The sequence below is a fragment of the Anomalospiza imberbis genome, chromosome 11 (genome assembly GCF_031753505.1).
Source record: "Anomalospiza imberbis isolate Cuckoo-Finch-1a 21T00152 chromosome 11, ASM3175350v1, whole genome shotgun sequence".
NCBI lineage: Eukaryota > Metazoa > Chordata > Aves > Passeriformes > Viduidae > Anomalospiza > Anomalospiza imberbis.
The window spans coordinates 5,316,689-5,329,522 of NC_089691.1; the positions used below are offsets into that span (position 1 = coordinate 5,316,689).

Below are 12,834 nucleotides of genomic sequence, written 5' to 3' on the forward strand. Positions count from 1 at the left end.
GTGTCCTGTCACTTCATCCCTCGCCTCAAGTCACTCCCCAGCTCTCCTGGAGCCCCTTTAGGCACCAGAAGGGGCTCTGAGCTCTCCCTAAAGCCTTCTCTCCTCCAGAGAGAAGAATAAGCCCAATTCCCTGCTCATGGTTTTGTCTGAAACACTCTCCCTTGCCAAGGTTTCAAGGTGGCAGGAGGCCCTCTCAGCTGGATGTCCACAATGAGACAACTGCATTTCTCTAAACTGAGCTATCAACAGCCCCACAGAACTGGCTGGCTATTTAGTTTAGTAGATTTTCTCTGTCTAAAATTCAGCTTTCATGCAAATGCATGGCCTGACCTACAAACCTCTCCCAGGGTCACATACTAGCTCATCATCTCCACAACAGAAAGGACTGCCTGGTTTTGCTGACATCCAGATGACAGCCATCAGTTCTATCCATAAAAACCAGGTCAGGTGCCTGCTGTCAAGGTAGGATTTTGTCTCTACACACAGATCATTATTTATGACTAAACCAAAACATTCATCTTTCCACAATGGTTTTCTTCACTAAAATACACTAAATTAGATTTAGGTAAGAGCAAAATAAGTGTGGGGGGAACCATATTTGCACAGGCATGAAAGGTTTCATGGAAAGCAACAGTGACCCAGCACTAAAGCTCAGGTACAGGAGATCTGAGGCAGGCAGACAGGCGATTCCCAGCACTGTATTTCCAGCTGCTTTCACATTCCAATTCAGATTTGATGTTGTCCATCAGAAGTATCAAATAAGTACTTAGAAGAAACTTAAAGATTTTCAGTGATTTCTCAACCACTCAATTTACTTAGTGTTTTCCCCCCGTCTGTCACCAGATGAAACTGATAGTTTTGAAAAAGGCCAAACAGGCCTTTGTTTCAAATCTGTACAACTTCAGAAGTGCCATTAATAACTATAAAACATTTCCTTTACAGACACTATTAAGATGGATGAAATGTGCCCTTTCCTTTCAGCTATTCCCAGCCTTCTCAGCCATTCTGTAAATCAAATTTCAAGTCTGATAGATCCTACACTCTTGTGTGAATTAATCTTTGTGGTGCAGCAGGACATTTATATTGAAGAATAGTTCATTCACAGCTCTGCTAGGAATGTCTTTTGAATAGAGTAAGTTTCAGTAAAACCATGGCAAAACTATCATCAAATATGTCAGAAGAAGCAATCAAAGAAAACAACAGAAATTGCTGCTGATTTGAAATATGAAACTACACTTTTACAACAGACAACTTCAGCAGCACAGGGCAGAAGAACAAACATCCTTAAATACTAAACAAGTTGGTCTTCAGCCAAATTTAGCCTCTAAGGAGTAGTTCTAATACAAAAGTCTATTAATCTAAGAAAATCAGAGCAACAACATTTTGGCTGTTCAAATAACACACTAATCCAAGTACAAATAACTGTGTATTAAGTTCAGACAAACAACTGCCTCAGTTATTTACTCTGGTATCCAAGCAGCTTGATTTTCAAAACCACCACACATACAGAATCCAACTCCTTTCTTTTATAAACCAAGAAAGACTAATACAGAAAATTATAAATAGAAAACAATATCTGCTCTATCCCACAAATAAATATTGACACCATTATTCTTTAACTGGAGCAGCTTGTTGGGTTAAAAGCAAATAAGATGAACTATGCAAGCAATGCTTTTCCTCCTTACTTGGGTTGTTTCCTGGATGAGAACTTCCTTTGAGGTAGGCACCGGGTAAGGCTTCAGGTCTGCCTTTATTGTGGCAAAAATGAAGTCAGCGTGCTGCTGGATGACAGTGTCCAGGTATTCCCCCTCTGGCAGGGCCCTGTAGTACACTGTGATCTCATCTGTGGGGACCAGGTTCCTCTGCAGGACACACACACACACACACCCCCCATTACTGACAGCAAAACCACACACCAAGAAAGGAATACTTGTCAAGTTAAAAAAAAAAAAAAAAGTATTTATTAAGCAGTTGTTAAAAGCTTCCACAAAAGACTTAGAAGAAAATAATCCTTCTACAAAAACACCAAGAATCTTAAAACATGGGATTTTAGGCAAGATTAAGTATATTGGTATTCATTATAGTGAAAATAAATTCTAGTTTTATGTCATTACAGAACTGAATCTAAATGCAGTAACACAAGGGAGAGTTTTCCTGGTTATATTTTATACAGAAATAAATCCTCAAGTTGTATATATGTAAAAAACATTAAAATATATAAATCTACATAGGTGTGTGTATGTATATTTATTTTAAAACACACTACATAGGTGTGTATATGTATATATATATGAAAAATCTACACAGATTTTTTTAAAATACATATAATGTAAAAAATATCTATTTTGGTAAAAATTTGTAGTTTTTCAGTCTTATGCTGAAGAAAGGTCCTTTCCAACCCAGACTTTTCAACGAGTCTATGATTCATGCAGCCTTAACTGCACTGATCTTTTCCAAAATAACAGGTCCCATGCAAATTTTCTCTACACATCCTTTAGAGCTCTTGCAAGGGAATCCAATCAGAAAGCCATACATGAGGAGTAAATGATACAGAGCTTCATGTTTAATTAAAAATGCAGTCTCTGCATATTGCCCAGACTGCTGGAAAGGAAATGAAAGTGCCTTGTCCCACCCCACTGCTTGCTCACCTTCTTGCGAAGCTTCTGGATGCGATTGATCACTTCCCGGGCAACTCCTTCATCCACCATGGACTGGTCTGGCGTCACATCCAGCAGCACCAAAACCTGAGCAAATGCAGAGAACATTGATGAACAGGTGACAAAATGGAAACAAGGTGGAAACAACACTCTCAGGAGCTCAGGATGCCTTTAGAGAGCTCCTCACGTACAAAATACAACAGTGGAGAGAGTGTTGAACAGCTCCAGGATACACACACTCCTGGAATGCGCTGAACTACCTGAATTAACAAACCCAAGCCAGCTTTTACCTCACCATTTTCCTACTGCTTCCTGAGGAACTCTTCCCTTAATCAAAAAAAGAAAGAGAAATAACCAATAAAATACCTGATCATCAGAGTGTGCCTCGAACTGGGCAGATCCCTCTGTCATCTGATACATGAGACGCAGATCTTCCCCATGGAGTTCGTGTCCTTCCACAACAATGCTGCCTGCAGGGTTGGCAGATGGAGAGCATCTCTTATCATCCAAGTAAAACCCCCAATTTTAAATTCAGAAAGCTTTAACCAAGTTTCAGACTTCAAACATGTGCAATGTATATATTGGCAATGCAGTCAAACAGCAGTTAAGCACTAGTAAGCAGCAGTGAATTACCCCACATTTCCATTTTTCACACAAGCACTTCTCTAGGCAGCAGAGCTCACTAAAACACAGGCACTTCAGCAACTGTTTGTGTAGAACCTTCTGAATGGAATAAAACTTAAAAATAACCTCTATACTCCACCAACTCCAAATTTCCATTTAAGCAGTTTGCTAAACAGATATAGCTGCAAAATTCACACCCACTTGTAACTCTGGAATCGAAGGAATGCTTTTAGAATAAAAGCTACTTCACAAATACTCAGTTCCAATCTGATTCAGTCTCACAGAAAGCTTATTCTCTGCTTCATCCTGGCTTTACAGTAGCACTTAAAATCAGAGACCATCCTGAGCTGGAAGGGACCCCCAGGGATCACCGGGCCCAGCCCCTGCACAGACCCCCCACAATCCCAGCCTGTGCATCCCTGGCAGCGCTGTCCAAACTCTCCCGCAGCTCTGGCAGCCTCGGGGCTGTGCCCATTCCCTGGGGAGCCTGGGCAGTGGTTGACACTCTCTGGGGAAGGACTTTTTCCTGTTATCAACCTTAAACCACCTCTGACAGGAAGGAACAGTTTAACAGGAGACCAGTTTAAAATCAGTGCCCACGACCATTTCTAAACTTTTCATGTGAACAAAAAAAAAAAAGAAAAGAAAAGGAAATAATGACCACAAATTTTCTCCTCATAACAGCTGAAGAGGAATAATAAGAGAGAAGTAGAAGTAGGACTTAAGCTGCCCTAAGCGCACAGAAGGATACCCTGCCATCCCTGAGGGCTGTGTCCCTCTACAGACCTGTCTCCTGGAACCTCTCCAGCTGCTCGCTGCTGAGCTCCTTGATGGCAGCCATGACGGGCTTGAAGGCGCCTTTGAGGCGCCGGCCCAGCACGGTGTGCTCGGGCTCGGCCCGCAGCCGCACGCCGTACTTGCCCTTGTCCGCAGACAGCGTCAGCGCCCGCACGTTCAGCTCCTGCAGGGACACACAGCACAGGGAAGCTGCAAGTGTCAAGGTGCAAGGTTTGTACAGGGTTGTCTCTATGGACCGAGTCACTGGAAGAGCAAACAAACCCAACCCTGAGCCCACCTTCAGCAGCAGAGCCCATCCCCACCCTCAGCCTCCAGGGTGTTCTTTGCTGTTAACAGGCAGCTCTCACCTCAAAGCAGCTCCTACTCAAGAGCCCTTTTGATTTCCCCCTCACAACTGGCCCAAGAGCTAAACCCACTCCCTCTGTGTGCAGTGGTGGAGCCAATGGCCTGGCAGAGCTCAGGAGAGAAAATTCTGCTGGAACAGTCCTTTCAGAACACACAGAGCCAGGAAATCATTACCAACCATTTCACGGTTCAGGCTGTACAAAATGGCCCCATTTTGTCTCCTCCTTACCTGTTCATTCCAGCTCCTCGCTGCACAGAAAACCACCCTGCTCAGAAAAGCTTCTGGCTGTGTCCTGCAGCCAAAACAGCTTTATAAAACCTGCATGGACTTTAGGAGGGGCCCCAGACACTGCAGGAAAGTGTGTGCCCATTTTTCTGAGTTGCACATGCAGATTTTGTCGCCATATCTGAAGGGAACATAGGGGTGCTCTGGGAATTTTTACACAACTGATTGAGAGGACAATGTTATTTTCATATGAGGAAAGACCAAGGCTGGAACTCTTTGGAGAGGAGAGAGCTGAAGGGGGACATGACTGGGGTTGGAAAACATGAGGCACAGACGTGCACGTACATTTCACTGCAATCCAGCAGGTTCTGCCTGCCAGGCTGCCCAATACTTGGAGCATTTGGTGTTTAATGCCCACTGGATGGTGGTGAGAGCTCCCATCACCATCCTACAGCATCACCAGGTGCACTTGGCAAACAAGCTGCTCCAAGGCATTTAGGAAGCAGAAGTAAATGGCAGCATCAGCATGACAGGACTAGCAAGTAGACAAATATTTGGATTGAGAAATAATGCTTAAATACAACCTCTGAGATGCAGCCTAATTTCCTAGGAAGTCCTACTGTCATGAGGAGCCAAAAACACAACTAAATCTAATTTTATTTAATACATCTTTTAGGAAATCTAATGAAAATTATGCACTCCAGAAATTCAGTTTCAATGGGGTGCTGCTGGAAATAAGCCCATGAGTTGTAAATGACAACCTCGTGGGGGAAAAGAAATAATAATTCAAAAAATAGCACAAATTGAAAAATTACTTTGGGCCTGATTACATAAATCAGAGAAGCCAACTCCATCAGGACAAGTTTTCTGTACTAATTAGATTAGGAAATCATTCTTTCATACACATTATCCATTTAAGAACCCAGAATGAGTCTCAGAAAAACAGGCAAATCTCTATCTTAGGTCTGTTTACATCAGTCTCAGAGCTTTGACTTAAAATAATTCTTAATTTTATCTTCCTAATTACTCAAAATTAGCTCCTTAACACATATTTCAAGTCTCATGGGGACATACTGAGGCAAGCAGCCCTTCCCATGAGCAGCTGAGGAGCTGCACATGGAGTGCCTGAACAGACAAGAGCCTTTAGCTGGTGCCATTTGCCCCAGCTATGCTCAGTCCTCAGAACACAGACTGAAATGCTGTGCTTCAGCTAGGCTGGGCTCTCTAAGCATGCAGCCTAAAAAGGAAAATACTCATTATGTAATAGTGTAAGAAATGAAAAACTGCTGGGCCCCCCAGCCACTGCTCCTGTCAGATAATTCAGCCCTGTCACAGGCTCGGTTCCTGGGTTTGATGGAGAAGTCAATTTTCTGTTTTACAGCAGCCCTACACAGGGCTGGGGGTTGGAGGGAATACAAAGGTTGGATGGAAACAAGATTCTGACTGTGCACAGAGTCAAATTTACACAGAGAAAAACTTTCCCTGGAAGAAGCTAGGGAGAAAAGTCCTGACCCAGGCTTGTAAAAGGTCTCAAATAAAAATGAACAAAATGCAACTCTGTCCAGTTGCTAAAAGCCTTCTAGGTTTATTTCATTTCATGAGCTTGGCTATTTTTGCATGACAACTCTATAATCTGGCAAGTTCTAATATTAAAATCCATTTATTTAAATGACTTGCTGTGTTCTGAAGATGAGAGAGGAGCACTGCAGATCAAAGACTACAGCTCCTTCTGCAAAAGCCATGAATGAAATTTCTGAAGAATTGACAAGTATATTTTTCCCATTCTTTTGTCAGCAACTACACAAGATTAAATGGTGTAATTCTCCTTACCCATTACCTCTGGCATCTGCAAATTTACTCCTGGCAATCACTGAAGGTTCTACAGCTCTGAATAGGCAGGAGGTTGATGAACAAAGCTGCAAATGCAGCCCAAGCAATACTGCCCAGCCTGCCTGTAATCACTGACCTCTTTAGCTCTGCACCATCCAGTAAACAACAGGATTGATTGCCATGCAGTACAATAAAACACACACTAAGCTCCAGCAGCAGCTTGTTGAATTTTAAGACACATAATAAAACCAGGACAATAGACAGTACTTTGTGTTTGTGCTTCCACAAAGGCATCTGAGCTTGTTTTAACTCATCTCTCCAGAAGAGACACTTTTGTCTGCAGTAGCAAAGTAATACAAATCAAAACATACTAATGTACAATCCAATTATGTAATAATTTAAAAATTGTTAGCTTCTTTTGTTACCTTTCATTAGCTGTAGAAGCTGACAACAAATTCTAGCAACTACTCTTTTGGAAGTAATTTGAGGAAGCAAACCTCATCTCCCTCAAAACTGGATTCTCTAGAATTTAAAATCCATTTTTCAGATCAAAAAAAAATGGGACAGACATTAACCTAAATTTCACAGAATTCTGCTGTTGAAGAGACTTAGGTATTGAAATTATTATAATTAATAATAATAGCATTTTGAAGCGAGAGATCATAACTGCCAAGTCTAAAAGCAATAATCAATACATTAACATGACAGAAAAGCTTTACAGTCCCACTTGCAAATCAATTACTATTTTTTAAATTAAAATTCCTCTAGTGAATAATTCTTAGGCATTTAACTCCCACGGTAACTAAAAGCAAGCAGCATACAGAACTGATGTAGAGGTCCTGTGCACTGAGCTGTGACTTCCTGAGCCAGTGCTCATTCCCCCAGCAAAATTTTTACCATACATGTGCATTTAGGCTTGGGGAAAGCTCGTGTTGCTGGAATTATATGTAACAAAAATTTCAGAGGCAGTCCTGTGCTTCATCTCCTGAATTCCCTGACTGACATGGCTGCCCTCACCAAGACAAGTGAGGTGAGCTGATCCTCTTTGGGAAGATGCACATTTTTGTTCTCTTTGTCAAGGTAAAGCAGCTGACCTCGACAATGGCAACTTCACCCACAACAGGATGGCATATTTTAAGCACATGAGCAGATGTGCTGTTACAGATGCCTCACTGAAGGGAAGAAAGGATAAACTCCCAAGAACAGGCACAGGATAATGAACAGGCACAGAAAGGGCCACGCCTTTTCTGCACAAGGGAAAACCCCCTCAGATCCTGTACTGCCAGTGCTCAGTGGGAACAGAACAAGAATTTTGTATCACTGATCCTTGAAGACTGATTTCATGGCTTTAGAGAATGCAAACAGGTCAGATTCTAACAGCCTCTCAGTCCAGTGTGGTCAGTTTGTAGGATTAAGTATTTCTCAACACTGACTTTGGCACATCACCCACTGACATCCCTTTCATTACTGCTCTCCTGGAAATTCATTTCACCTGTGAGATGCTAATATGGTCAACAGGGGAGGTTGTTCAGGTAAACCAACAGACACAATCCCCTTAAACATGAGGTTCTTACAAACAGACACAATCCAACAGACACAATCCCCTTAAACATGATGTTCTTACCTCAAGTACATACTTCTCTAAAGACCTGATGTTTTCCAGAGCCTCTGGATCCTGGTGGATAACTACTACTTCTTTCAAAGGATACTGGGGAAAAAAAAAAACAAAACCAAAACAGAAACTTAACTACTCAGTTTCCCCAGGTTCATCCCAAAGTTACAAAGCTGTTACACATTCCCAAGGAGATGTGAGGAGTTCTAACCTTGACTGGGATGGTTTTTCTGTCTCTGATCACTCGTCCCAGCTCAATCACAGACTGCAAACAAGAAACGGCACTTTCAATTTTTTTGTCGATGAGATCCTCCCTAGATTAGAAAGGAAACATTATAATTGCTGCATTTTCATCCCATCTCTTGAGCAGATGGAAAACATTTTACCCCTTTCTCTGACATTTCCTGCAACAGACTCAATTATGCCCTGGTTGGGGCAATTTGAAAAATGAACAAACAGGCTTTTCCTCTCTCTTTGTGGAGAAAATGAGGAGGAAATAACTTGCTGAAAACAAATAGCAGAACTATTTTTACATCTTTTGTTAGCACCTCTCACAAGGTGCAGAGGATTGAGTCATACAACCTATTCTAGTAATAGCCAATAAAAAGTACAATTTACATTAATAATATCATAAGAAGATGCAGAAAGATATTATAAATAGGGTACTTATAGCAACAATGAATTCCCTGTAAAAACAATTCACTGGATCTCAATTTATCATCTTTTCCAGAAACTGCAGATATTTGAGCTTGATGTTTTAGAGTTTTAATATCTTTCTGGGCTCAATAACTTTAACACCCTTCCATTTTGAGACTAGGCAGGGTTGGGGTTTTTTTGCCTTTGGGGGTGGGGTGGAAAGAGAATTGGGGTTGAATTTTTGGCTTTTTTTTTTTTGAGGCACTTGACATTTACATCTTGTTTCAAATGTACAAGCAGTGAAATGTTATGAAAATGTGTTTTTCCTGATTTGTTGAGTAGATACACTAATTGGGCAGCTCCTTTAAAACCACTCAGGTATCAAAGCAAGAGCAGAGGTATTGGTTAAAAAGACAGATATGAATAAAATTAAATGAACACAAATACTTGCTGTAATCTAAGGAGCAGAAGTACTGGGATGAAAACCACAACTCCAGTAAGGACTGGCCAGAAAAACAGAGCTGGTGAAGCAAAACTTACAACTGAAATATGCCCATTGCAGCATTAAGGCTCTGAGTTGCTTCTACCTTTTTTGAAGCTTTTGTTCTTCCAAAAGCCAGTCCCTGAGGATGATCCTCCAACAGCTTGGAAAGGTGGAAATTACAAGATGGAATATTATGTTCCCAGAAAGCTTCATACAGAATTAGGTGACAGTATTTCAGTATCACTGAACCACATTGCAGAGCCACAACACACGAGTGTTTTTCAAAGACTGGATGCAAATCCACAAAATGTAATGCAACCCATCTGTTCAGACACTGAGCAACCAACCACGACCTCGGTGGCATTTTAACACAGGTGTTGAGTCAAGCTCAGCTGTGAAAGTGGCCAAGTCCTCCAGCTTTATCTGCACTCCTCATACTGGCAAAGTGGTATTTTCTGTAACTGCATCCAAAAATCTCTCTTCCTATTAATTGACAATATTGTCCTTATGCTGCATCAGAAAGTTTTCAAAGCAAATGCAGTGATGTGCATTGCAACTCCAGGTGAAACTCCAACAATACTCTGGATTTGAAAAGGCTTTTTTCTATGGGACAAGGGAACAGCTGATACACAGGGGATCCAATAAATTCCACAAACTAGTAACAGACAGAAACCCAAACAAAATGCAATACAGAGAAAAGTGGTGCAAGCCTCAAATACATCCCACATTTGCATGATGCAGCAGCAAGTCAGCACAAACTGCAGTGAAGAGTGACTAAGCCACTTTTAAATGCTTGTGCTACGCCCATGCCTGAACTGATTCCCTGTAAACAGCTCTCCATCCTTCCCTGACTCCATTCTACAGGAGCCCAGTCCTATTCCTGGCAGCTCCCTGATGAGAGTGGCATTCCTTGATTACAAATTCTTCACAGCACTTGCCCAGGGAACAGAAAATCAGCACCATCATTATGTCAATCTCCAGCTCCCTGTTGCAGTAACTCTCACTATTAAAGCTCTCACAAAGACCATACACCCTCCTCAAAGCATGCAGCAGCCATAAAAAGATACACCATTAGAGAAAGCTTAAATTTTTAAACTGTAAAGTATCAAGGTCAGGTCCCCTGTCCTTGAGGGTTTTCACACTGAGCTGCAACACTGAAGGGAAGTTTCTTCTCTTATTTTCAGCTACCCAGAGCAGACAGTGCTGCAGGAACTAAATGCAGGAAATTAATCCACTGCAATACCAGTGATCTCTCTGATCCTTTAGGGCCTTTCACAGTTAGGCACTACAGCTTTGAGCCAACATACAGTTTGAGGAGTAAAAAAGGATATTCCCGCCCACCAAAGGAAAATATTATGAATTGGGAACATGCATTCCTCCTAATTGTTTTCCTTCCCATCTCCAATCCTTTAAGCTAACACAAATCGACTGCCTAAATATGGAGGGAAAATTCCCAGCTAAAATTGAGGGTGGAGTGTGAAGTGTACTGCAAGGGAAATGTTCTCCTACAGCAAAGAGAGTAAAATTCATCAGATTTTAATCAAAATATAAACATTCTGTGCTCATAGAAAAGAACATGTTCACTAGCATCCTAAAGTTTTTTCAGAGAGAAAGGCATATCTACATTATTAAAGCAGTTTGGTTTCTTGTTATGCAGTTTTAAACACAAGTGAGGGAGCACTGTTCTGTGAAAAAAAAAAAAAAAACAAAAAAAAAACACCAAACAACCAAAAACACAAACCCCAAAAATGAACAAAAATTCCCCGACAAACAACCAAACCCCAATTTTGCCACCTAAGAGGAGCTGCCTCTTACCTGACTTGGGGGAGCATGAGGTAGTGAATGCTCTCAGTGTTCTTCTCCTGGACCGAGGCTGGATCAATGAGTGTTTTCAGATTCTGGTACATCAGCTCCGTGATAAATGGAGTATATGGTGCCTGTAATGTTGCATTCAATCACCAGCTTTCCATTATTGCTTGGACATTATAAATCAGTAATACCATGAATTACATAAGGGCAGCTCAGCAAAAACAATGCTTTCACAGTGTCTGCGACTGGCATGTTATTCAAAATGCAGACTGAAATAAATAATGGAATTCGGACTATTTATTTACCTCCTGCCTGATATTTACATGTTATTTTTGGGCATCAGGGAAGAAATTATAATGTGTCTTTATCAATAAGGTGATACAGGCCTTCTTTTTACTACCATGGGGCAGATAAGCAAAGAAAAGGGAAAGATGGAAAATGAACTGTGCTACACAAACGTGCTTTTATATTAACTGCTTTCAAGTGCTATTGAGAGTGGGGTGTAATGCCCTTACCATGAGTCTGCACATGGAGAACAAGACACTAAACAAAGTTTCCAAGGCCATAATACAGTCCTCAGTCCCATTCTCGCCCTAAAGGAAGAATTCACCAAGAAAAATAGCCATTTTAGGATCAGGAAATGCTCTTCAATAGGCTTCAAAAGTTTCCTATCTTAAAACAATACAATTTTTTTCCAAACTGTATTAACTTTGGTCAATTCCACTGAGCAAGTGCAACAGAATTACTGGGCATTTTGGTTGGTTTTTCCCACAAAGCAGAGAGGAGAGAGAACAGTTAATTTTTGTGCCACTCTCAGGCACAAAGTGACAGCATTTAAAGCCGAGATCTTGTGTGGAGCTGCCATGAATGCCATTCCCAGGGACTGCCAGGACTTTGTTGCCAGGGCAGGAGTGCAGCAGCTGATCCCTACCTTGAGCCTCCTGCGGTTCATTCTGACGTACCAGTTGGTCAGAACATCCACAAACTTCACCAGCCGGGGCACCACTGTGTACAGCCTGTAAGCTGCAAGGGAAAATGGTTCCTGCAGGTGAAATCTGCCCTCTGCAAGCTCCTCACTTAGAAACCACATCATGCTTTACAGCCCTGGTGTTAAACACAGCAGAAAGCTCCAAAAAGTGACCAAATATTGATCATTTTACAGCTGTATTTTGAATATTCACAGCATCACTTTCATGCTCAAGACAAACACATTCCCCCCTCCCAGACTGCTTCCCTAATCCCACACAAACAGACATTATGGGAGCCTTATGCTTTTATCTGACTGGTAAAGAGGATAGTGGATAAGAGACTATTAATGGCAGGGGATTGGGCAAATCCTCCATTTGCACATGCTGCAAACACAGCCAAGGCACTGCAAGTTGAACAGAAATTATTGCAGAACCGGAAAATAAAATTTTCTTAATTACTGTCAACGCTTCCTCCTTTCGCTCAGCACATTCAAAAGGAGACACCTACTTCAACCAAGTCTCTCTGAATTAATTACAGTTTTCCATTATTTTTCTAAGTAACAGGGTAAGCTAAGTAGCAGCAAGGCTGATGAGGTAAGAGATAAACAGAGCTGTATTTTCAAGTTCTGTGTAACTGAAATCATGGAAAACTGCCAGCACCAAGGGGATCCCCAACATCACTACACAACAAGGAAACAAATTTCAGCTTTTCCTGAGAAAACTGGGGGATAAGGGGCACAGACCTTACACAGGACTCAATTTTCTAAGGAAATTCTAAGGAAAACTTTAGCTTTTATTTAACTTCTCTAAAAGCCAAGAGCTTCTTGAGCTCCATTCTGAAGCAA

At 41.5% G+C, this 12,834-nt stretch overlaps 1 protein-coding gene across 4 annotated transcripts in view; it reads right to left on the reverse strand.

Moving 5' to 3' along the window:
• The window catches only part of IARS1 (isoleucyl-tRNA synthetase 1), a 93,725-nt gene that overhangs the window by 13,157 nt on the left and 67,734 nt on the right, over window positions 1-12,834 (reverse strand). For all 4 annotated transcript variants that reach the window (XM_068201518.1, XM_068201519.1, XM_068201516.1 and 1 more), the window contains exons 22-30: window positions 11,953-12,044; window positions 11,537-11,614; window positions 11,028-11,149; window positions 8,304-8,406; window positions 8,105-8,188; window positions 4,068-4,242; window positions 3,024-3,127; window positions 2,649-2,744; window positions 1,686-1,862 (exon numbers count right to left, since the gene is read on the reverse strand). In XM_068201518.1, coding sequence (XP_068057619.1) covers window positions 1,686-1,862; window positions 2,649-2,744; window positions 3,024-3,127; window positions 4,068-4,242; window positions 8,105-8,188; window positions 8,304-8,406; window positions 11,028-11,149; window positions 11,537-11,614; window positions 11,953-12,044 — 1,031 coding nt within the window. The remainder of the gene's footprint in view (window positions 1-1,685; window positions 1,863-2,648; window positions 2,745-3,023; window positions 3,128-4,067; window positions 4,243-8,104; window positions 8,189-8,303; window positions 8,407-11,027; window positions 11,150-11,536; window positions 11,615-11,952; window positions 12,045-12,834) is intronic.